Here is a 25,945-nt window from a genome sequence, read left to right on the forward strand (position 1 = left end):
TGGAGGTGAAGGGCTCTCTGGACACACTTCGGCTGTCGAAAGCTTCTTTGGAGCATGACAACACCCGTGTGCAATTTTACACGGGCCTACCAAGCTTCACAGTTCTGATTTCACTGTTCACACTTGTCGAAAGTAGTGTGCCACGCAGCCCAAACAATGCTCTTGCGAAATTCCAAGAATTTGTACTCACACTAATGAGGCTGCGATTGGGAGTGGCCTTGCAGGACCTGGCGTCCATTGAAGAAGCATTGACGGGGGTCTTCAATGACCGTAATTTCTGCCTCTGAAACTTGTACGAACTCTGAACGAAGTTTCAGACACCGATGCAGTAAGGACAAAAGCAGGAAATAAAGTTCATTTTTCTACCTGAATTTGTCTTTCAAAAGCGCTTTTTTAAGTCCTTAGAATCCCTTCTTGCGTTAATTGACCATATGTTTTCTCATGCACATAACGCACGTGCTGTGCCCATTATGTTGAAGCAGGAATCTTCCTAAAAATCCACTGTTTGTGCCAACAGAAACGAAACTGCTGGGAATAAAGTTCATCTTGCCCCCTACATTTGCCTTAAGCAACCATGTTTTTTGTAATGTAAATTACATGCCAAGCCACGCATGTCAAAGCAAGAACCTCCCAAAAGACCAGACATGTGCAGCACTGAAGGTAGGGATAACACTGCAACACAACACAAGCTGCTTCTAAATAGAAGAGCAGTGTCCCAATGTGCGAGCAGGCTTCACCGAGACCGGCCATACAGGTGCAATGCGCAGCTTTAACCATGCCATCCTGCTTGACTAGAAGCCATGGCTCTAGTGGCTGAGGTGAAATCGCCTGAGAGTGGTTAACCTGCAAAAGGATGAAGTCGTTTAACTGCTGGCTTTACGCACGCAGAAAACACAGGCCACCTAAACGCACACAAAGCAAGGCAAATTGCAGCATCAACAATGAGTGAAACTAATGTAGGTATCACCGCAACAGTACAGAAGCAAAACGCAAGCAAGCATCTTTCATGCATGTAGTCCATTCTAGGCACACTTGCGCGGACACATGCAACATCCGCTACCTCGCTGGCAGCGACAATTTGTAGAATGCAATGCACTTAGGCAGGTGACGAGTATTCGCAAACCAAAAAGAAAAAGATGCCGCAGCAAGATAATCGCTGGAAAGTGCAGTTACACTGTCACTTTCTAAAGCAGCAGCGCGATGGGAAATGACGTGTACAAGCAATTATTTTAGTATCGTTTTTCTTCTCCCTAAGCTCCGAAGAGAACTGTGTTACTTGACACTGTGCTGTGCAAAAAGGCACTCCTGGAATTTTCGCGTAGCGTCGTAGTGTAACGGTACAGAAGCGAAAATATGTAGGACCTCGCGCAGACACTTGTGAATGTTTCACGAGGTCTCGCTGCGCAGCGAAGCAAACTTCCAACATTAATCACACCACTGTCACACACATTGGCAAGCACTACCCGTTAGCGTTACAATGCGATCCATAAATACAGTCAGCCTAGTCAAAGATTGTCTTACCTTGGTGCGCGCGATGTTTTGATCGCCGTGTCTTTGCAGCTGGGGCTCTTTGCACGAATCCGCTGGTCAGGTAATTATGCGACTCGAGATTTTTTGGCCTTCAGTTGTTCGTGGGTGATGAAACTCGTCGTGTGCACAATGTAATCCTTGATGTCCGAAAGTTATACTTTACGCACGAGCGCGAGATCGAACGACGTTTCTTTCGAAGTAAGCAAAAGTGGATCGACGCCACCGCAAAGCTCCACTTTCTTAACGTAGCGGTTCTTCGCATTCGCCTCTAAATTCTGCGCGTACGAACTCAACTTTACTGAGGGGCCCGCATTCATGGTTGCAGAGCAATGGTGCTTTACTGCAACTCTTTTAAAGTAATGAAAAGGCAGAGATCAGCAGCCGCGGAGCTGCAGAAACACCGTTCTCGTTGGCACCGTCCCCCCAAAAATATGGCGCTACCATAGTGGCCAACGCAGGTCGTGCCCTTTCCGCTGCTGCAGCCGCCAGCCTGCTCTGCCGTGACGTCACGCGAATACCAAGTTCTCTCTACCTCGATCTTTGAAACTCCCCCATCGCTTTTCCCAACGTAGGGTAGCACACCAGTTTTCCTAGACTGGTTAACATCCCTGCTTTTGCAAATGAGTTCTGTGGAATCCCGCAAGGTGGCCGAAAGGTTCACCAAGGAAAAATAGATAACCACCTGCAGTGTTTGTAGCACGAAGCCCCAAGGAAATCCTACGGTTTTCTCAGTAAGAAAGTATTTTTGTTGCTGAAAAATTCGTCCTGGTCCGGAGTGCGAACCCGGGACCAGGACGAATCTTTCGGCAAGTAAAAAGCTGGTAGAGCGACCACCCCGGAGAGGCGTTGGACCCGGGTTCGAACAGCGAACCAGGATAAATTTTTCGGCAACTAAAATCTTTTTTAAAGAAATCCATATGGATATCCTTGTGGCTTCGTGCTACAAGCAGGTGGTTGTCTATTTTCCCTTTGTCATCCTTGCTGTTCCTCCCTGCCCTGTTCCTTCCTTCCTTCCAGCCATGTAATTCGGTTTAAACCATTAAAGTCAAATGCTAGCACTTTTATTGTGATAACGCGTAAAGCTACAGCTTTTCTTTCTTCCTTCTCCATTCCCCATCGTGTAAACCTGTTAGAAAAGGCCTCCCACGTTTTTGCCCCAGAACACCTTCTTGTAAAGCAATTTTATGTTCACCGGCAATTTTTAACATATTAATACAATCATAGTCCAGCCATCGCATTTATACTTCATTGTGAACGGCTTCCAACAAATCGTCGATGTAAAAAAACGCCAGGCCTGCGCTGAAATCGCAGCACAGTCACAGCGAAAGCTGGATGAGCGGCGTTTCTAGAGCCCGTTGTAAGCTTTCTTGGGGCTACAATACAAGTACACTAGAAAGGTACCTACTACGCCATAAATCAAAATTTTTGTGAAGCTGGGAAGCACCCACTAAGCCATTATTCGTCATTCTGCGGAGAAGCGAGGCACCAGCTACACGTCTGTAAGGCATTATGTGCACTGTGTTGACGCGCCGACTGATGACGATGAAGAATTAAGGCTCAGCCCTTTGTAATGGGTTGGAAGCTTTAAACGGCCCACCAGTTATGTGATTTGCATTGGGTGACGCCCGGTCGCTATTTCCCTCTACCGTCATGCTGTATAACATACGTTCACATGGGAGAGAGAGGGGGAGGGCGAAGAACTTTACTGAGACCCCGAGGAAATGGATCATGCGCTTATGGGCTTCCTTGGCAACCAATACAAGTGCACTTGCGAGGAACCGACTACGCTATAAATCATTGTAATTTTACTCAGACCCCGAGGAAATGGATCATGCGCTTATGGGCTTCCATGGCAACCAATACAAGTGCACTTGCGAGGAACCGACTACGCTATAAATCATTGTAATTTTACTCAGACCCCGAGGAAATGGATCATGCGCTTATGGGCTTCCATGGCAACCAATACAAGTGCACTTGCGAGGAACCCACTACGCTCTAAATCATTGTAATTTTACTGAGACCCCGAGGAAATGGATCATGCGCTTATGGGCTTCTTTGGCAACAATACAAGTGCACTTGCGAGGAACCCACTACGCAATAAATCATTGTAATTTTACTGAGACCCCGAGGAAATGGATCATGCGCTTAAGGGCTCCCTTGGCAACCAATACAAGTGCACTTGCGAGGAACCCAGTACGCTATAAATCATTGTAATTTTTGAGAAGTAGGGCAGCAGGCACTGTGCCATTTTTCGTGATTCTACGGAGAGCCGTGGTACCTGCTAAACGCATGTAAGGCATTATGCGCACTTTGTTGATGCTGTGCCTGATGACGACGAAGAATTATGGCAGAGCCCTTTGTAATGGGTTGGAAGCATTCAACAACCTACTCGTTGCGCAATTCGCATTGTGTGACGCCTGGTTACATAATTCGCGTTGTGAGGCGCTTGGTGCTTATTTTACTCTTCTACCACGCTATATTGCATATGCTAATGTGGTTCCTTCCCGACATGAAGCCTGTATAGGACCCTTTTGCAAAGCAGTTTCAAGCACCGGCATGGCTCAGAGGTTGAATACTGGGCTCCCACGCAGAGGGCCCAGGTTTGAACCTCGTTCCATCCTGGAATTTTTTTCTTATTTCGTTTTTTTTTTCTTATTTCGAGCGATACTGGTTACGGACACCGGCGGCGGCGGCGGCGGCGGACGACTACGGCGCCAAAAACGGCCGGTGAAATGATCTCATAACAGCTTTCGCTGTAATAAACGTAGATGATAGGGGATCCTTTGTTATCAATTTCAAACTTCAGCGTAATAAATGTTTGAGGCACGTCTGAAGTATTGTACGATTCCAGAAAGCTCATGCTCTGCAGTACTTTATGAACCGATGAGCAGCTTTCACTTGTGTACTTCGTTTCTGTTTATTGGAAGGGCTTTGTATTTCAGTTGGTTTTACGGAATGTGCGCTATACTTAATTCAAATATTAAGTTCAAGAAATTTAAATGTGACGTCTGAAAGTAATCTCCAGGGGGGACACTTCCAAGGAGTGTCCCCCCAGCCTTAACACAAGGGGGTCAGGACCCCCCCCCCCCCCCCACACACACACATGATTTACGCCACTGCGCATTCCTTTTCTCTTCGCCGCCGCGTGCTCTTGGCGGCTTCGCCACATAAAGGGGCCACCTCGTCCGCCTCGCTCGTGTCTCCCGGCCGTTGACGCACGGCGCTTTGAAGGGCGATTGTTTCTATAGCCTGAGAAAAGCGTGCAGTAGCTTTTCGACATCCGGTATCATTTTGACATACATCACAAGCCTATCAAGGCATCGAAGACTGCCTGGGTGCTGCGCTTTTGGATGCAGCTAAAGCCCCTCCATGCGTTTTCCGCCACCAACTCGTCCTCCCCCTCTCCCTTTACACCGGTTCGCAGCCCAGTGGAAGCTGAAGTGCCGCCATGATGTTTCTGCTGCTTTTACGGTTGATGCACCCGTTTACTGCATCATGTGCGTACTCCTTGCTCATACTCTTTGCTCTGTACATATGATTTCATTTCTTTTCAGCTTTTGTGAACTGTATTTAAGTTCAACCCACTCCCTCATGGGCCCGAGAAGGGCCTCCAGTATTGTGAAATAAATAAATAAATAAATAAATAAATAAATAAATAAATAAATAAATAAATAAATAAATAAATAAATAAATAAATAAATAAATAAATAAATAAATAAATAAATTTTATTAGCTACATCTTCAATGCAGCTGTACGTCTTCTGATGAATTCAGAGGTATAGGCCCTCTGGGCTTCCTTCCATCTTGCGGTACAGGACGTTCTCTTTCGACTTTTCGAAGTCTTCGCTGGTCACCTTCATGCGCCTTTCCCGTAGAGCCATGAGCCCGGCCTCGGTGCAGATGGCCTGCATACACAGAACACATTTGACGTGAGTATAAATACGCAGTTCTAGCAGAGCATTGCTTATGCACCGCTTCGCACGGATGTGTAATCTATGCAAGAATTTGCATAGACTGCACTTTTTTTATAAGTGCATCTTGTTGGCAAACAGTTGGTAGTGGTCTTGAGCATATACGTGTGCGGATGCGCACGTGGCTGAGTATGTGCTAATTTGCACTCAATATACTTCACCATGATGAATTACCAACCAGCCTACAGCAAGTTCTACCAAACCAAGTTTCCACTGACCTTGATGTCTGCACCAGACAGGTCGTCCTTGGCGGCCACCAGATCGTCGCAGTTGACGTCGCCGGCCAGTGTCATGCGTGCCGTGTGGATCTGGAAGATGCGCCGCCGGGTGCGCTCGTCCGGCAAGGGGAACTCGATCTTGCGGTCGATGCGACCGGGCCGAATCAGGGCTGGGTCGAGGCTCTCGATGCAGTTGGTTGCCATGACTACCTTGACGTCACCCCGCGAGTCGAAGCCGTCCAACTGGTTCAGCAGCTCCAGCATGGTGCGCTGGATCTCTCGCTCACCACCAGAGTTGGACTCATACCTGCAGAAAAAAAATAACTTAAACTGCACCCTATGCTTTTACGTGCTAGGAATACTTAAGACGTACTGGTGGGCTAGTTCGTTCATTCCAGCTTATGGCAGAGCGCATCAAAAACAAGGGCATAGATAGGAGACATAGATAGACATAGGCGTAAGCAGTGAATCTGTCTATATGTCAGCGCTCACGACTATGCATATCTTTGTGTCCATTTCGTCCTTGTTTTTGATGTGTGCTGCGATAAGCTGTCGAAAACACAATGTGATTACAAGAAACACCATAGTGTGTACGTTGTAAAACCGGATTAATTTTGAACCCCTATGTTGCTTTAACGTTCATCTAAATCTAAGTAAAACCGCGAGTTGGGTTAGTTGGTGGATGTTCATCATGAAATATATACCAGCACAACAGGGTTAGAATACCGACAGAAAGAAGAAATGAAGAAACGGACACAGCGCTGATTTCTTATTGAAAAAGAAAGAACATATATAGGTAACAAGTTTTCAAAACTCTGCACATGTTCCGCAAAACAATATAAATCATGTCTCCTCCAACAAATAACTCTACTCTTCATCTAGAAGAGTGAATGACAGTTGACTGACACAACTTACGCTGTATCTTATAAAAAAAGGCTTTGGCTATTTTTATGCGTGCGCTGATCAGCATGTCTGTATTTTATAATGGTGTTCTTAACATAAGGTACACAACCACATGATCTGCAATGAACTGCCAAATGAGACGTAAAAGCAGCAACCGGAAGAGTCAACTCATGCTCACGCCGGCGTACGTTTATGCAATGTCCCGTCTGGCCTATGCATTCACTGCCGCATGAGAGTGAAATCGCGTAAACCACGTCAGTAGCACAAGGTACACATTTGTGTACATGACTGGCTACACACTTGTTGCCTTTTCCTGTGTTCCGACACAACGCTCTATCAACCAAAGCGCACACCTTGCCCACTTTATTATGCGCCGAAAACAGCACAATTGCGCCATACCATGAACAAACGTTTTCCAAGCCATGCGCAGTTCGGTGTAGGTATGGAGTGACTGCATGCCTTTTATTCCTGCTATTTTCTGGGGCATCGGGGTCACAGCGACTTCGGTTCTTAAACTTAGTCATCAGTTCTTCTGAGACAGAGCTAATCACGCTACTCGGAAAGCCAGAATTTGCAAGGCAAGCAACCTGTGTACGAAAAGCACGCGCTATGAGATGCTTGCATGACTTTTGCAGGGCGGAACCTCGCACAGTAGACGCGATGCCTCTCTTTACAACTTTTGAGTGGCCTGAATTATAGTTCAGGATTGGCTTGATGGATCTTGGTTGGTATTGCCAACAAACATGATCTTTGACAAAAGATGCCTTAGATCGAGGAACTGCAGCTCATCATTTTGTTCAGCTCCATAGTAAAATTCAGACCCATTCCACATTCCTTAAAGACATCTATAATCAATAAATCAATCAATCAAAATCTTTTATTTTCACCATTTCATACATAAGGTGAAAAAGGGAGAACCGGAGAAAAAGCCGAAAGTTCTTCGGCTTGACAAAGCTCCGGTCCCCCAGGCAGACAGTGGTGATGTTGGTTTCAAAGCAATGGAAGAAAGCATGTTACAAAGTATAAAGCATTAAAGAAATAATAACATTTCAACTGAATATAACATGAACATTGGGATGAAAGGAAGGGAAGTGTATAAATGAAAACAAGTATACAGCAACTACAAAGTACAACCGAGATACACTTTTTTATAACATAGAAAGAAAAGTACGATAGCAGCAGCATGTAAAAAAAAAAAACCGCTGTGATTTTTTTCTTCCAAACACATGCTGTCTTGAGCCGCTACAGGAACAAGTCCAACATTTTATTTTTGTTTAGCGGTAACACATCAACACTTTGTTTGTTGAAATGATTAAGCAGGGAAGGCAGTGTATGGCAAAGGCGCTGTTGTCCATAATTAGTACGCGAAAAAGGGATTTGCCATGGGGCCTGACGGCGATATGAATATGTACTTTTATTTTCTTGTAGATCTGCGAGGCTTAGAAATGAATCTATTTTTCCTAGCATAGCACTCTTGTAGCATTGCAGAGTTTTCAGTTTCCAAATGTCACCAGCTTTTATTATTTTAATTTGCCGGAAAAGCTCTTCCGTATGTTCGGAGAAAGAAACATTTGCAATGGCTCGAACTGCTTTCTCTTGAAGTGTTTCCAGCATCCGAATATTTTGTGCGGTGGTGTTACCCCATATGAGTGAGCAGTAAGTGAGGTGTGAGTGGAAGAGAGCATGATAAATGAGGCGCTTAATTTTATAGGGTAATGTATTTCGATAGCGATTTAAAAGACCAATAACTTTTCGCACTTTTGCACAAACATTGCCAACATGATCATTCCAGGACATGTGCGCTGTGAATATAACTCCGAGTGTTTTCATAGAAGACGTAATGGTAATCGTACACGGACCTAGAACAATGTTATCTGGGAATGTAGTAGAACTTCCTTGGGCACGGAAAATGACACATTTTGTTTTGGCTTCATTGAGAATCAAGCAGTTTGCCTTCGACCAGCGTTGAATTTTGTTACAGACAGTGCTAGCTATAGGCGTTATTTCTTCTAAGTCTTTTCCTGTAAAGAAAATGGAGCAGTCATCTGCATATGCGACAAACTTACACATATCACTAATTTCTACAATATCATTAATGTAATAAAGAAATAATATCGGGCCAAGGATGCTACCTTGAGGCACACCCGCTGTTATAGGTTTTGTTTGTGACCTGTTGTCGTTAATTTCAACAAACTGATGTCGACTTTTTAAATAAGAGCGAATAAGTTCAAGTTTTATTCCTCGGAAACCGTATCTTTCTAGTTTCGTAAGCAACAGTTGGTGGTTGACTCTATCAAAAGCTTTGCTAAAGTCTAAGTATAACCCTAACGTTAGAAGCTTTTTTTCAATGTTCTGAAGAATGAGATCCTTTTGCATATTTAATGCACTTTCCGTAGACCGTTTTTTTCGAAAACCGTGCTGACATTCCGTTAGCAAGTTATGTTTCTGCGAAAATTATCAATACGGACGTTGATAATTTTTTCGAGGCCCTTCGATAATATAGGAAGAATAGAAACTGGTCTATAGTTGCCAATATTGTTTTTATCACCCCCTTTATGTACTACTATTACTCGCGCTACTTGTATATTGCGAGGGAAAACTCCAGTCGACAGGGACGCGTTAAAAATGTGCGTTATAACAGGAGCTAGAAGGTCTATGGCATACTTAATTGGTCTGATTTCTAAATCGTCCATATCCCTACTGCGGCTATTTTTCAGACATAAAAATGTCGAAATCACCTCAGAAGTGTTAGTAGGCTTTAGAAATAGAGACTCCCTTAACGAGGTTAGGTGCAGTGTGGGCTGAATATCATGATCTACGCATCCCACTTTCACAAAGAAATCATTGAATAGGTTATCAACAAGTACAGTACAAAGAGTAGCATCCAGTAGAACCAAAACATCATCAACGTACCGAAAAACATGTGACGCTAACCTATACAGGTGCTTATGCAACTTCCTGTCTACAAAATCGTGAAAGATATTGGAGCATATGTGTGTGCATATGTGTGTCTTTTTGTCGTCCGTGTTTTCTGTGCGCTCATAATTTTTCAAGATGGAATACCAACGTGCCCAAACCGCCGCACTGCTGAAGATATTGGAGACTACAGGTGCCACACATGACCCTATGCAGATGCCGGATTTTTGAACTAAGATATCTCCCTCCCAAGACACAACGGTTGAATCCAGGTACGCCTGCACAAGCTCTAGAAAAGACTCAACGGAGGTGCCGCACCGGCTCTGAAACAGCAACTCGTCGTTATCATCTGTTATGCAAAGCTTGATGCACTTTAAAGGGACTGTCTACCGTCCTTCATTCTAAAAAGACAGGGCGTGCAAACAAGGACACAAGAAAGAAGTCAGGACACCACAAACGACACGCGTTTGTGGTGTCCTGACTTCTTTCTTGTGTCCTTGTTTGCACGCCCTGTCTTTTTAGAATGAATACTTACCAACTAGCTCAGCTCTCTGTTATTCTGTCTACCGTCCTTCGTCGCTTTTCTCTTTTGTATGGAAATACAAAGCGTACTGTCTGAAGTGTCCAACATTGCAGTGGTTTCTCTAGAAGGTGAGTAGAAATTTTTAAAACAGAATATTTCTATCTGCGTTCGGTCTTCTTTTATTGGTAGGGGGATGTCCACAACACTGGTTTGTGGACGCAATGACAACTGTAGTGCCGATCAATGTATAGAACTGGAACCACATGGAGTTTTTGCAGGCATCATTAGCTTTTGTTTAATAATAAAACAAATGCCGTAGTGGTCGCTTAAAGCGCACAAACTGTCAAATAAGGTATTATTACCACAGTCTCTCCAGCTTTGTTTAGTCAGCCTGAAAAACCGCCGCAGTCGAGCAGAAAATTTGCTCTCTTCCAGCAACACTGGTAAGCCGGCGTTGTGAAACAAACTGTAGTGGTTCCACTCGTACCAAACGTGCCACTAAACCGAAAATGAGAGGTGCTTCACAGAAGAGAAGGCCCTTGCTGTTTTTCAGTTATGTTTAGGTATTCTATGTTGCATATTCGACATGACAGCCAACACAGACGCCTTGGTGAAGCGGAACATGAAGGCAAAATTGTCTTCAATGTAGAACTCTCGTTTATACACCGTAGGGTAGGCAGGCGAACGCGTCACCGGCCGCGCCACCGGGCGCCTCTTTGAACAATTGAGGAAAAAAGCAAAAATTGCTCTCTGACGCAAAGGAAAGCTGCCAAAAGTGTATGAAATGCAATTATAGCGTATACATATTTGTTTTGAACAAAATTAGTCTACGTGCGAGAGCTTTTTGGTCCTATCACTAGATTGGCCACATAGCTGTTGGGTGACGCTAGCGGTCATACTTTCATGACATTCAGAGCCAAATGAAAAATATAATGCATTTTTATTGGACAAAAGCATGCTCGTTACCGCCGATGGGCAAACAATCTTCTCATTTTCACCACAATCAAAATTTTTTCTGAGCGGTAGACAGTCCCTTCAACACTTCACGTTGGGGCATACAATAGTACAAATCTTCTACGTCTATGCTTAGTGCATAGTGTCTTTTTCAGAGAAAATTGCTCTAAGTGGCATCCCAACTTTGAGTGTCTTTACTGAAAAGAAAACAGACAGTTCTTTCATTTTTGCCTTCTTCACCATCGCCGGAAAGCGCTCCAGATTAAATTTTAGTAACAAGGAACGCACCTGTTCCTTCAGTTGCCCACTTTTTACATCAACACGCTTGAAATTTTTTCCCAACACGGCGGCTACCTTATCACTGTACACACAGCCATCCACAGTTACAACATAACCTTCCTTGTCAGCAAGCAAAACACGCAACTTTTCCTCACAAAGAAAGTACATTTCTTCTTTCTGTCAGTATTCTAACCCTGTTGCGCTGTTATATATTTCACGATAAATCTAAGTAAATGGGGGCTCTGTCATTTTGCCCCTTCTGAAATGTGGCCACAGTGGCCGCGCATTGATCCCGGAATTTCGAGCTTAGCAGCGCAATAACTAACCGCAGATAGGCGAAGGAAATGACAACAAAGAGAAACGGAGTTCGTTGATAAATTGATAAATGAGAACCTTGAGACTTTAAAAAGCACGTAACTAGTATCTTGATCCTTTCTGCAGCCATAGTAAGGTGGACAAGTTCAAATGTTACAGGCAATTGTTGAAGATCTACTATTTACAACGAAACCGGTGACGGGACTTGTGCGAAACAATTACGGATAGTAATTAGTCATCAAGCCATATTGAAGACACAAGTCCCGTTATTCCGCACTCTGCCATTGACAACGACTGTAGAATGTAAACGCCGGTTAGTGATATAGGCGAAATAATATTATCACAACCAGTGGTATGGTTAATGTACGTTAATTTAGCCGGGCTCGCAATGAGTGCTGACGAATAGAAAGTGACCGCACCTTTCAAACAAATAAAATTGGTTTTTTTTTTAACAAATACAAACGGCCCAGCTGAAATAACCATCCTCACGCAACTTCACCAGCCGAGGTAACAGCACAGCACTCATCATTTCACACATGGGCACACACAATTTTGCCTTGAGCAGGTGACCTAATAAACTTAGTTAATTGCTGAATTAGCAGTTGAGAATGAAGCTTATGAGTTATGACGATGAAGAAACGGAAGCGAGGGAAAGATGCGCACCGTTTTGTTCCTACGGCGTCGATCTCGTCGATGAACACAATGGCTGGTGCATGCTCTTCAGCGACCCGGAACAGCTCTCGAACAAGCTTGGGGCCATCTCCCTGCATGCATAAAAACAGTGAAACCAGGTGTCTGCTACATACGTGCAGCAAAGAAGAATGCACTGTCACACTTGCATAACGCTAATTTGTTGTCATGTGTTTCCCGAATTTTGACTAGGCACAGAAAAATTAAAATATGCAAGTGAAGTTGATATCTGTGGTTACATAAGCCTAAAGGAGTTCGTCCTGACATCTAGGTGGTGCAAGAAAATTTCCTTATTTCACACCAAATGCTCCAAGTGACAGTTTCATGTCACCAAAAGCATTGATTACTGCAGTTATTGAAAAGAGGTGAAGGTGCATTTCTCAAGATGCGGATTTTGCCCCACAATTTAGAGAATCCGTATGATGTTTTTCAGCCATGTTGTTAACGTTGCTGTGCATCAGCCACTTAAGTTTGTTCAGAAAAGGGATGTGGCACTAAATCTTCAAGCTTGACCCGTGTATTCCATGACAGCACGTGCCTTTCAGTATGTCAGCAGTATTGGAGGGCATTTAACGCAATAGACTATTTGTACTAGAAGTTTCAACGCCGTAGTGAAACAATTACAGTACGCTCTCAGATAACGGAACTGCTGCCTAATTAAAAATAGCAACTGCCCCTAATATGATTGTTTTTGTTCTTGAATTCTGCACTCACGTTCATCTCTCAGTAAGCGGAATACATTTTCTTGGTCCCTAAAGTTTCCGTCTAACGAGAGTCTACTTACAGTGAAATCTCTTTAAAGGAATGGTGACAGAAAATTTGTAAACCTCTATTTTTTGCTATTAATCAGTGGCTACTGACTAGTCAATAGCGGCAACGAAGCTAATTTGCCGCAGCGGGAGACGAATGTTTAATTATATGCTGGTATGTTACGACCGGAGGCAGTTTCGATTTCTAAGAGCACTCGGTGGCCCCATGACGTAGTATGCCTACTCGTTAACAAATCAGGTAACCACGAGAGCCAGTGACGTCACTGGCCAGCTTCTGTCATGTTGTCTGCGGTGCTGTTTTGTCTGCTGCGTTGAGCGTTGCGAGTGCTTGTTGCCTCAATCGTCATACAACGCTGCTTATCTATTGCAGTCACTGGGAGGTGCAAGCACTGTGGGGAGACAGCCGATGTCTACCACATGGTATGGGCCTGCCAGCTGAAGAAAGTCATTCCTCCCCTCCCCAAACCTACGCGAAAGGACTGGGAGGCGACGCTGCTTAGCTGCTCTGACTTAGGGGCCCAACAAGCCCTCATTGCGTGAGCAAAGGCAGCGGATATCACCTAGTCATTAGGGCCCTTTCAGGGGCTCATACACTCTCTTTTATAATAAAGTTTTTCACCACCACCACCTAGTGCGGCGATGGACGAAAGAGCTGGGAGGAGTGTAAAAATCGGTGAGAAAAGTTCGATTCACTTCGTGAATCTCGCTGGTGGCTGCCGATTTTGTTCTTGTCGTCGTCGTCCAACTGAGGTGACCTTTTTCGGTAGTCTTGGAGCAGCCGCAGCATTAGACGTGCTGAAACATTTTCCGCTTCGATCACTTGTAAAGTAGCAGGTTGAGAAGTGACGAAGGAAGCAGTGAAATCACAAGATTGGCACTTTGTAACAGTGTTTATGTGTAACATGCAAGTGATGTGATGTACGCATTACTGACTCGTATTTAAATTGGGCAACGCTGCATGTCAGGTCATAGCAATCCCACGTACGCACGTCGGAATGCCGAAGCAGTTATCTGTTGACTACGCAATACGATTTCGGCAGTAGAGAGCTTTAGTTTGTCTGTAGGCTTCCTAACATTTGCGGATACCTGGTTACCGGAGCTGTTGTCGGCTGCAGCAGTAGCAGCAGCCGCGGAGCCGGTAGCAACATATTGTGGCACTTTGTCCAACTACAATAATTTCTTTTTCTGTTTTCTCCGTCACGTTGCAGTTCTTGTCGCAAAAAATTCAATGAGAATACTCTGAGATTGCTAATTATGGCACTGCTAATGATTTACACAAGAGTCAGTAAGCGGGTAATTCGCTGCAAGGTTACTTTGTGTGTTCTGGTTATGCTATACGTCATCAGGTGTCGCCAACAACGAACGTTGTCCGTCTCGTACACACCTCCGGTAACCCGTCCAGAACTCATGACGTACGTTGTTTACAGAAAGGCCCCGCTCGATGACATCATCGCTTTTTGCTTCTGTTTCCGATTCGGCACTTTCACGAACTTCAAAACTCAATTAAAATACTTTTTAGGCTGTATTTGTGGCTGATATTGTACAGATGGCACCTATAAGCACCCACTAGTGTGATGCAACAGTCAACTTGTGTCCGAATTTTTGTGTCAGCACTCCTTTAAGGGATACTGAACAAAAGTCTTGTCGCCAAAATTTTCAGCCACTTTGAAAGATTGGGTGTTGAAATCGATAGACACAACTTTAATTACACGCAGAAACTAGAGGAAAAATAATTAATTTAATGTGTTCTTATAAACTGCCGCATCCAGCGGCTGCACAGTGAACTAGGGGAGCTAATATTTGGTGACGTTACATACACCTTAAACGGGCATGCCAGCAATGCCAGCCTGTCTCTCAACACACTCAGCTGCCACTAATGTTCCCAGAACCAGAACAGCACCGGCCGCAATCAATGTTCGCGGCTGGTGTAAAGCATCAGGGCTTTGTGGAAGTAGGAAAGCGGATGAAATGAGAGGTGGAGAAAGGGAAGAGGAGGACAGGAACACCAGAACACCAAGCTTATACAGCTGCCACTAATGTGACGCGACAGTCCCAGACTCGATTTACGAGAGGCAGAACAGAGGAGCAAGAAGATTAATGAAGAGATGGAGAGCCACATAAGGCGAGACGCAGGCGGATCACCGTGATGAGCATGAGGACAACGCGACCCGCATCGCGGCTGGCAAACGACGCCAGCATGCGAAACATCGGTAGTGTCGGCGCCCAAGCATCGGCGGCTAGGACCTGCTTTGGCCAGGAGCCAAGTGGAAATTAATCCGTTCGCTGGTGAGGAAAGCGGTTCTGAGCAATGAAGGTCATCAACCAGAGAATCTTTCAACTAGGACAAATTTAACTACCTGGGCTGTTCTTGAGAACGCAGGGAAGCGGGGCTTCCTACCACCGGAGTTACAAAGACGCGTTAGACATCCTGAAAAGACATTTTGGCGACAAAAAGCGCTGGAGCAGGAGTACCAAGACCGAAGGCATTCGCCCAACGAAGTCCAAACTCCGGATAACCATGTGCTGATTAACGCGGGGACTGGAGGCGCTTGGCACAGGAAGTTCCTTTTCATGCTGTGCAACATTATGCGAGGGCATGCAGCTGCGTGGCATATCGCCTGCGCGACACAACCTGAAAAACAACGTTCCATGACCGGAAATATACAGCCAAAGGAGTGACTGGGGAACAAAAAGGATACGACGAGGCGGCTAAAAAGACGAGAGTCCTCGCTTTCACGCGCGACCCCAACGTCATCAGTGCTTCACTGCCAATTGCTAAGCGCTGAGCTGCAATTTCTGTATCGGATTTGATGGAGTCATTCGCTTACCTCTGCCAGAGAAGAAGAAACTCTTCCAAGTGCTTTCGAGAGTAAAGGTCACCGAGCAAGGGATTCGGCGTATTACATGTCGGGCTGCAAAGGTCGTCGCAACCACTATGTGCACCCAGACAAGCTAAGACGAAAGCTTGAAGACATCAAAGTGACCAATTCCAGATTGGAAACACCAAAATGACAACCATGGAAAAGTTTGAGTGGATGTTTCAGGGAGTACCCCTTTAAAGACAGTATCCCTATTCATGAACATACCAGCAGACAAGGCAAACCGCACAGGATTGAAACACCTTAAAGGAAAAAGAAACACTAGCTGCGACTCGGAAACCATGTTGAAACCCTGACCTGGAGCCGGCCTTTCATGTCCAAAAGCGAGTCACCCAGGCGAAGGATGCCGCACTACGTGAAGCTAGCTGTAAGAAACTGAACGAGCAGGCCACTATGGAAACTAAGATCGCTGACTGAATTTGCACAGGCTTCGTGAACCAGAGCATAAAACAAGTGGCTCGTCTTATTCCTATCAATTAGGAAGCCATGAGGAAACGCACCGAATTAGTCGATAACTTTTGGTCGCAGGTGCTGGGGTCGGAAGAAGCTGAGACTATTTTCCCCCTGCTGCTCAAGATGCCGTTTGTCAGGAACCCCTCAATTGGAGACAGAAAACACATTGACGTCACAGCGTATGTCACAAAAGGTACTCTGTCTTTGCAGCAGCTGCAAACAGGTCGATCAATGATTTCAACTTCCGCGTGACCGCAGTGATGCCTTTACGGATAAGCATCAGAAAAGAACGAAGGAGAGATGGCGGCCATCGAGAAATCCGCCAGTATGACTTATCGCTAAAAAAACCCGATCACAATAAGCATCTGCAGCTATCTGCTTGTCTGCAAGTGTGGCATAGTGCTCTTTTAACGTATTGCACGCTTTTAACAGGTGACAACCCAAGTGCGCTTTGCCGCTATAGACTGCCGCCAGATGCGCGACCACTTTATAATGCCGTAGTGTGGGCGCTGAAAACATCACTGCACTGACACTATCACACCCAACGCACATACAGTACGGCAAGCGTAGTGCCGTTGCAGGCGTACTGTGTGTTCTCACTGGTGACAACACAAATGCGCTGCACCTCCACCTGTGCGCTGCACCTCCATAACTTGAACATCGCGGAAATGTGGAGTGTCCATCGCTTGCAGAATGCTCATCACCACATTGATACAACAGGCTACTCGCCACACACGCGCATAGTCTGGAGCAGAGCGGCACGAAAAACACTCCACGGCAAACGCGCGGATGCCACAACAAACGGCCCGACAGGCCTTCATTAAAAATTACAAAGTAATTGTGGCCTACATTTCTTCGCCTACAAAGGAGCTCACTCCTGAACCAGGTAGTGGGACGTCGTTGATTTTGTTGTGAGTATGGACTAACGACTTTCCAATTAACGGCTCTCAACTAGCTGTGCATGCACGAAGCGTGAGGAATCTCGTCACAGTACCAGGTACTTCTGGATAAGCTCGGAGCCGACGACACGTAGGAAAGTGGCCGAAGTCTGGTTGGCGACCGCCTTGGCAAGCAGAGTCTTTCCTGTGCCCGGAGGTCCGTACAGGATGACTCCCTTCGGTGGTCGAATGCCCATCTCCTCGTAGTACTCGGGGTGAGTCAAGGGAAGCTCAACACTCTCCTTGATTTCCTGCACGGAAAGCCATTGCAATATTTTACGCCATGACAAGTTTGCTCGTTCGTCACTGAAAAGCAGCGCTGAAAAAATACGGCAGATCCCACGCACTGTGGGAATCGATGTAATGCGAAGCAGCCGGCAATGAGCTCCTACATGGCCTTGTTCGTCTTTGAGGCAAATGAAGTCATTCATGCCATGGCATCTAGTTCACTATACATCGCATGTTTGCCGCGCATGCATGCATGTCCAATCCGGTATATCCCATGCTAATGAAACGTGTATTCTGGAATATACGATGCATGACCTGTCATTTATGTTCATCACGCACTCGTGTCATGCCATAACAATTTTGGTATATATCCGGTTAACCAAACGGCCGGAAGCGCACTATGAGCGTGGAATGTATATCATGTCGTACATGACATGCGTGTCATGGTTTACATGTTGCCACCTCTCATTTACATTCATGATACAGCCGCGTCACGCAGTACCAATTTTGGTGTATATCAAGTGAGCGAAAGAGCAGCGATTGGACAGTGAGTGTGGCGTGTAAATCCTGCCGTAAATTATATGCATATCATGATTTTTTAGTTCCAACCTGTCACTTATGTTTGCCATACAGTCACGTAGCGCAATACCAGTTTTGGTGTATATCAAGCGAGCTAAACGGCTGCGAGTACGCCATGAGCGTGGCATGTAAATCATGTCGTACATGATTTGCATGTCATGATTTTCATGTTACCACTTCTGATCTACATTCACCATACAGTCTCGTCGGGCAATACCAATTTTGGTGTATATCACGCGAGCGAAACGGCAGCGATCGGACAATGAGCGTGGCATGTAAATCATGTCGTCCATGACTTGCATGTCATGAGTTTCCCGTTACCACCACTGATTTACGTTCATCACACAGTATCGTCACGCAATACCAATTTTGGTGTATATCAAGCGAGCGAAAGGGCAGCGATCGGACAATGAGCGTGGCATGTAATCATGTCGTACATGACTTGCATGTCATGATTTTCACGTTACCACCGTCTGATTTACGTTCATCATACAGTCTCGTCGCGCAATACCAGCTTTGGCTTATATCAAGCGAGCCATGTGGCCGCGAGGGCACCATGAGCGTGGCATGTAAATCACGGCGTACATGACTTGCATGTCATGATTTTCCCGTTATCACCACCGATTTACGTTCATCCCACAGTACCGTCGCGCAATACCAATTTTAGTGTATATCAAATGGCCGCGAGGGCATCATGAGTGTGGCATGCCAGTCATGTCGTACATGATTTGCATGTCATGATTTCCCGTTACCACCATTGCTTTACGTTCATCACACAGCATCATCGCGCAATACCATTTTTGGTGTATATCAAGCGAGCCAAATGGCCGCGAGGGCACCTTGAGCGTGGCATGTAAATCATGTCGCACATGACATTTATGTCATGATTTTCATGTTACCATGTGTCAGTTACGTTTGTCACACAGAAATGCCTTGCCTTACCAGTTTTGGTATGTATCCATTCATTTAAACGGCCGCGAGCGCCCCGGGACGATATAATGTAAATCATGCTCTACATGATATGCGTGTCATGATTTGCACTTTAGGACCTGTCATTATGTTTGTCATACACTCTTGTCACGCCATACCAATTTTGGTATATATCAAATTAACGAGACGGCCGCAAGAGCGCCAAGACCGGGGCATGTAAATCATGTTCATGACATGCCCCGGTCAGAAAATCATGACATGCATGTCATGATTTTCATGCTATGACCTACCATTTATGTTCGTAATACGGTCATGTTGTGTCATACCAATTTTGGTATACATCCCGTAAACGAAACGGCCAGCGGTGCACAAATTTGTCGTAGGCGGATAGATAGATAGATAGATAGATAGATAGATAGATAGATAGATAGATAGATAGATAGATAGATAGATAGATAGATAGATAGATAGATAGATAGATAGATAGATAGATAGATAGATAGATAGATAGATAGATAGATACGCTCAAAGTCGCAGAATTTCGCTAAGAAATGCTTCGCATTTAGACGCACAACTTTGAGATTATGAGGGAGCTACTAAACATAACAATACAAGTCATGTCAACCTTTCCCCCATGTACAAAGGCACACATCCGAACATTTTCTGGATTAACTCCCTTGACCTGCTTTGTTTACAGTCTTTGTCATAAGGCTCAAAATCTTTTTTTAACCAATATCAGACAAAAGGGATATCAAATGAGGCTTCTTATACCTCTAAATAAACACAAAATGCAACATTAAGTCTGGCCAGGGCCATAAAACTTTGCTCTGCACCAAAGGATGCCTTGGTGCAGACTTGCGTAACACAGAGTCTGCGAGGATCGAACCGCTAACATCAAAAAATAACCAGCACACTGAGCTCAGTCCTTATAGTCAAGAGGTTCAAAAATACTTCAATGAGCCCCTGAACCCAAGAAAGGATGATCCTTTGAAATACTGGAAAGAGCATGGAGCTGCACTTTATCCAGGTATCGCCAAAATTGCTTTGCAATACCTTCCCATCCCTGCTACTGAGGTGCCCAGTGAGTGCATGTTTTCAACTGCAGGAAACACCGAACATCACGGCGAGAGAGCCTGAAGCGGGTGATGTGGAACAGCTGGTGTTTCTGCATGACAATTTGTAGTCTTTCGGTAGCAGTCACTCACCGCGTTATGTGCTTGAGGACATGAGCAGATTTCATTTCTTTGTTCTTTCTTTCAACTTTCAAGAAAATCTTTTCTATTCGATATTCAATATTTTTGGCCACTATTTGATTCGATTCCAGATGAAATTTCACTCTTCGCACATCCCTATTCGAGAGCCTTCTGCCCTTTCTCGCACTGCCGTTGCTGCTGTGAACACGCCGTCGCAATCTGCTTTTAAATGCGAATGCATTTCTTAGTCGGGCTATGTCAGGCGTCGGTGTCCGCACGCCTCTCCGCTCTAACTCCCTCTCCCATAGCAACAGCTGAGGGCGCGCGCGCTTATCATCGCCTCTAGCAACCGGAGCAGGTGGTGCGGGCGGAGTAGCGGAGAGTGAGTGGAGAGGAGGAGCGCGCTCTGGCGTGTGAGGGCGCTCGCATCGCGGGAGCTCGGCGGAGCTCCCGGGTGTGTGTAGAGAGTGTAGGAGAGGGTAGGTGCAGCGCTTCGCCGCTCCTTCTCTCGCCGTTCGCTCTCTCTCCTCCCTGCGCCACCGCTTCAATGCAGTGCGTTTGAAACGCGTTTGTGCTGCTTTGGCACAGCCTGGAAACAGCGCGTTCTAAACGCGTTTGTGCCGCATTAAAGGCAGTGGCAACATCCCTGAGGCGATTACGAACGCACGTAAGAAGCGTTCGTTGAAAGAGGCGCCCAAAAGGGAGACACGTGAGCGCGTCGATGTGTCCAGCTTTACGCCATTAAAATTACTACGCCGTGTACTCTCGGCGCAAGAAATGCATTCGCATTTCCTCACGATTTCCTTCGGGGAGGTGGGGGCATTTTTTGTAAGAAACAAGATACCAAATTGCCCGAGGCTGCTTCTTTTTCCCAGCGAAGCTTCGGTCGCGTCATAATGTGTTGCCCGCGATAAGCCCGGTGCCCGCGAGCGCAAGGAAATGCGGCCCTCAAAGGTATGCCAGTCACATGAGTACTTGTATACGCCGTTTACCAATAACCGATGCTCGCTCGATCGTGTGCTTGCCGGCGATCAGCCATTGCTGATGTGGCAGTCCGACCTTTTATCGAGGTGACTTGTAATTTCTTATTGCGACATTTCATTGTTCGGTGTACATGGACGCATGACCGTCGTTGTTGCCTGTAGCAACGGAAGTACTGCACTGCCAAGCATGAGAATGAAGGTCTAATTCTCCGCATGGAGGATGGGAAAAGTTAGGAGGAAGCAGTGCGCAATGCGACAGAAAAAAGAAAGACAGAAGGAGAAGCAGTGTGTCGGGCACACAAATGCCAGGTTTTTCTTTAACCCCATTTTCGCAATAGGGCAAGGGCTCCTGACTCTCTTACCTGAATTTGCTGGTCAAGCCCGCCGATGTCGGCGTATGTCTCCTGGGGCGCTTTCTCTAGCTTCATGGCAGCCACCATGGGGTCTGCATCGTCTGACAGTACGCCCACCACTGCGTGGAGCTTGTGGTTGAGCAGCACCGAACAGCCAGGCTCCAGTTGGTCCTGCAAAAATGAGCGAGGGAAATGAGCCGTTCTCGCAGAATGCAATCCTCACTAACATGCATACTTTTATTTATGCCATCTCCAGTTAGTTTTGCATCAGTGAAGTTTTGGACGCATATGCGATGACTGTGACTCAAATGTTAAAGGGACCGACAACTGATTTTTATCGACCCATTTTTTTTACAGCGCGACAGAAAGCTCACCCTTCGCAGTGTTTGTAGCTGCGGTAGTTAATCCCAAAAGCACTTAGTTATTTACAAGCAGTATATTTCGACCTGAAAGGCTCTAAACACGGATGCACCTTTCCTCCAGCAACGCTGACAATTGATAGCGTACCGCCAGCCCTTCTCGCGATTTGTGAAAGCTATCGTTGTTCTGATTTCGCAGGGAGTTCCTGCAACTATGCTTAACAACCTTTATTTATAGCTTTTCAACTATTTTTGAAAATGACAAGCTGTTACAATGAGATGATGTGGCATTATACACCTTCCCTGTATTTGTACCGCGTTGTGTCCGCATGTCTACGCGTCTCGCCGGTCTCGTTCGCCTGGGCAACGGCCAGACCCCGCCAACTCCGTTCGCGCAGGCAGAGGGCAGCACAGCGGCACAGCGACGTGTACCACGTGATTTCTTCAACGCGCTGCGGAAGCCGCATGCGTCCAAGGTTGCCTGCGCCTCTGTCATGGGTGCCTTGTCCCGGCATCGTTACCCTCTCGGTGCACGAGCCAAGCCAAGTCACCGAAAACGTCACTAGGCATGTGCGCTGCCGCGCCGAGTAGCAGCGCGCGTCATTTCTCAGACAATGTGTAGGTAGCAAAACTATGTCGCTCCAAAATCTTAGTGACCTAGAAACTGCGTGCACGGTTGCATGAGCACGCTGAAAAGTTGCTGAAGACGCGCTGACGAGCATCGTGATCATTACTTCACACGAACGCAGGCCTGTATGTACATTTTTATGGAGTAATACCTTTTAATATAAAGAAACGAACAATATTTCAAGTACTAACAAAAATATCGTCACCGCGTACAGCAATCAACGGTCACGTGGCCGGGTTCATCAGATCGTTGATGTTTTTGCCGCCAGAGGCGCCACAGGTCATTTTTTGCGACTTTCAATTACGAAATAAAAATATAAATTCACATCTCACCAAAAAAATAGGGTTGGTTTGAGTCAATGCGACGGACAATCTTTCCATCAGTGGAGTCATTTCATTTCATGATAATACGCAAAGCAGTATAACCTTACTATCCGGAAACTCCGCTCGTTGAGTGTACTAAATTCAAAATTATGTTTCATTCTGTGAGTGTAGTGTGCTACCCAGCAATTATTTTGCATCTGGAGTAATCTTGTGTCTGAAGGACACTGCAGACATGGCAGGTGCCAACTACCAACTGATTTTATTCGTTGCTGAACAAAACCATGTATATACAGAACCACAATATCAAAACGTGCGCACCACCACCATCACCAAAACACTGAAAGCTAGAACATGTACATGCTCACAATCTTGCGTAAGATAGTATCTATACAAAGGGCAAATGAGCAACCAAAACTTACCAGCTAATGGATTTTATTCGCCAACGAATAAAATCAGCTGGTACTTGGTGGCTGCCCTGCCTACAGTGTTCTTTGTCCTTGTCTGCTTCGTGCGTAGATGTTTGCATAAGCATGAATGACCAACTAGCTCAAACCAAAGCTTTGCTACTGGGGATCCTAGGGCACAAAAACAGTATGCCTCTCAGTGGCACATTCTGATCGATAGAACTACCCGCCGCATGCTACGCAGCTGGAAACCTTTTTTCAAGAAGCGCAACCTTCTAGAAGCAAAAGTACTTTGTTCAGATAAGAAGGAAAAACGCGGTGCCTGCATGGAACATACAGCACAGTTACAGCAAAAGCTCGAGGAGTGATCTTTCTACAGTGTGTTCTAAAGTCCCTTGGTGCGACTACTGCAAGTACCATTACAAGGGACCCACTATGCCATAAATCACCACAATTTTAATCATCATTCTGCAGAGAAGCGAGGTACCTGCTACACATCTGTGAGGCAGTATGTGCACTTTGTTGTTGTTGTTGTGCACGTTGTTGTGTCTGATGACGACGAAGAATTACCGCTGGGCCCTTTGTAATGAGTGGGAAGCTTTAAACCACCCACTCGTTATGCCTTTCACATTGCGGGACGCATGGAGTCATTTTACTCTTCTACCACGCTATATTACATCTGTTAACAAGATGCGCCTAGTCCGACGTGGTACCTGCATAGGGTCTTTTTGCCAAGGAGTTTGAAGCACTGGCGTCGCTCTGTGGCGGAGTACTCGACTACCATGCAGAGTACCTGGGTTCAAGTCCCACTCAAACCCTGTTTCTTTTTTTTTCTCATTGTGCATGATAGCTGTTACGGACATTGGTGGCGGCGGACAACTACGCCACCAAGATCTATTGTCATCGCACTCTCATAACAGCTTTCGCTGTCAAACATTCAGCTCCCTAGGAGGAAGAAATGCGGCTACTCGAAGACCTATTAACGCACTCACTTTGTCAACGAAGGACAGCATGCTGACGTAGTGCTCGCTGCCCACGGACGTTGAGACAATCGCGTGGCTGTCGTCGATGATTTCCTCCAGAGTGCCGACCGACATTGGAGTGCCTCTCAGGTCGTCCACCTCCATAGGAGACAGGAGCGCCAAACAATAAGTACTCATGGGCAAACACACGAGCCCCACGATTTCCGGTGTACAAGCGGGACCTTTGTATAATGCACCTACTACTTGACCTCATTGATTCTGACAGCGTTTGCCAGGACCTATACAGTCGAACCAACATGTATTGATCCCACATACAATAGACTCTCAGTAAACGGAAATCTCTTAATCGGAATCGCTGCTTAACTCGAACAACTCCAATACCATGATTGGTTTCACACTTTAATTTCGCACCCCTGCTCATATCATAGAAAACAAAACTCCTGTTAAACGAAGCATATTTTCCTGGTCCCTTCAGGTTCCATTTAACGAGAGTCTACTGCATAACAAATTATGGTGTATATCAGACAGTTGTAAAATTCCCTTGAATATGTTCTTGATATGTAAAGTATTTCATATATCGAATTACCCATATTCAGAACTCTTTCGCGATTTCCTTCAGATTTGACATAGTATCTGGGTTCGACAGTATAGTTCTTTGGCCGTGAAAAAGAATTTCAATGCGTCGTGAGACAGCCAGTCACACAACACAGCAAATGTAAAGGAATTTTTTTAGCCTATGTGGTCAAAATTCTAATAACAGACATTGAAATCCGTGATGTTGCTGAAGTTGCTGAAGTATCGGCGAGAACTTCAAGAAATGAAACTTCCTGTGAATAGTGAACCCATGATATCAAGATTAACGACAGTAAAGTTCTCAAAGAACAATTTATCACATTAAAGCATTTCTCTTTAATGCACCTTGAGCCCAACTAGTGTCTTTACAGCCCAACTTGTTTAACCTATTGAGGCGCTTTGTACACATTTGTGCACACAAGTTTTTGTAAGGTGTGTATACTAATGGCTAAGAAAGAGCAAGATACATTGAGGTTTGGATGAACTGCAACGCCTGGGTAATAAATGGGCCTTCATTTAACTTCGTTCTTCAGTGTACTTTTCGTATGATCACTTTGCTGAAGGCACTACCATGTCTCACGAGTCGTCTGAGGTGCCACTTTCCACGAGCCACGTCAAAAGTACAATATTTCTTTGTTAGAAATAGAGATAACCTAAAACGAAATTGCGCCACATTTCTACCTGGAATTTGCTTCTATTTAGGCAAAAGCAGAACATGAAGGACTTGAGGATAAATAGGTATTATTTATAATTTAATTAATATTCATTACTACAAAACACACAAATCGACGTCCTGACGTTATTTTTTTTTTGCAGTAGAATATTGAGTGCTTTGAAATATTGTGTAAATGTGATGCATTTAGAGACAGTTGTTCGTAGAACGTGCCTGAAAGGGTTAAAAAGAGCAGAATAGAAGAGGTGGCACGTGTTCTCACCTTGGAGCGTTCTTCCTCGTGCTTCTCCTCCTGTGGCTTGAGGCGTTCTTGGTTCCGCAGGAACTCTTCCTCCATCAGGAGGTAGTCCTTGATGCGCTCCAGCTTCAGCAACTTTAGCCGGCACCGTGTGTGGGG

The 25,945-nt window shown here is 45.4% G+C and overlaps 1 protein-coding gene across 1 annotated transcript; it reads right to left on the bottom strand.

Moving 5' to 3' along the window:
* Positions 1–5,293: 5,293 nt before the first annotated feature.
* LOC119376692 (26S proteasome regulatory subunit 4) lies at positions 5,294–25,945 on the bottom strand. The gene is made up of 7 exons (XM_037646443.2): positions 25,811–25,945; positions 24,312–24,440; positions 21,615–21,776; positions 17,396–17,590; positions 12,273–12,373; positions 5,720–6,026; positions 5,294–5,435 (listed from the first exon to the last, which is right to left on the bottom strand). Exons 1-7 carry the CDS (start codon positions 25,883–25,885, stop codon positions 5,301–5,303), a joined length of 1,104 nt encoding a protein of 367 aa, XP_037502371.2. The 5' UTR covers positions 25,886–25,945; the 3' UTR covers positions 5,294–5,300.

Source organism: Rhipicephalus sanguineus, unplaced genomic scaffold (genome assembly GCF_013339695.2).
Source record: "Rhipicephalus sanguineus isolate Rsan-2018 unplaced genomic scaffold, BIME_Rsan_1.4 Seq1956, whole genome shotgun sequence".
Taxonomy (NCBI): Eukaryota; Metazoa; Arthropoda; class Arachnida; order Ixodida; family Ixodidae; genus Rhipicephalus; species Rhipicephalus sanguineus.

What these genes read in the sequence shown, in the direction of transcription:
- LOC119376692 (XM_037646443.2), bottom strand. Translation starts at nt 25,885, where the DNA reads ATGGAGGAAGAGTTCCTGCGGAACCAAGAACGCCTCAAGCCACAGGAG. An exon ending in GGCTTGACCAGCAAATTCAG is followed by an intron (nt 17,591 to 21,614) that starts GTAAGAGAGTCA and finishes CTTTCCGTGCAG; the next exon opens with GAAATCAAGGAGAGTGTTGA. An exon ending in GACGCCGTAGGAACAAAACG is followed by an intron (nt 6,027 to 12,272) that starts GTGCGCATCTTT and finishes TTTTTTCTGCAG; the next exon opens with GTATGAGTCCAACTCTGGTG.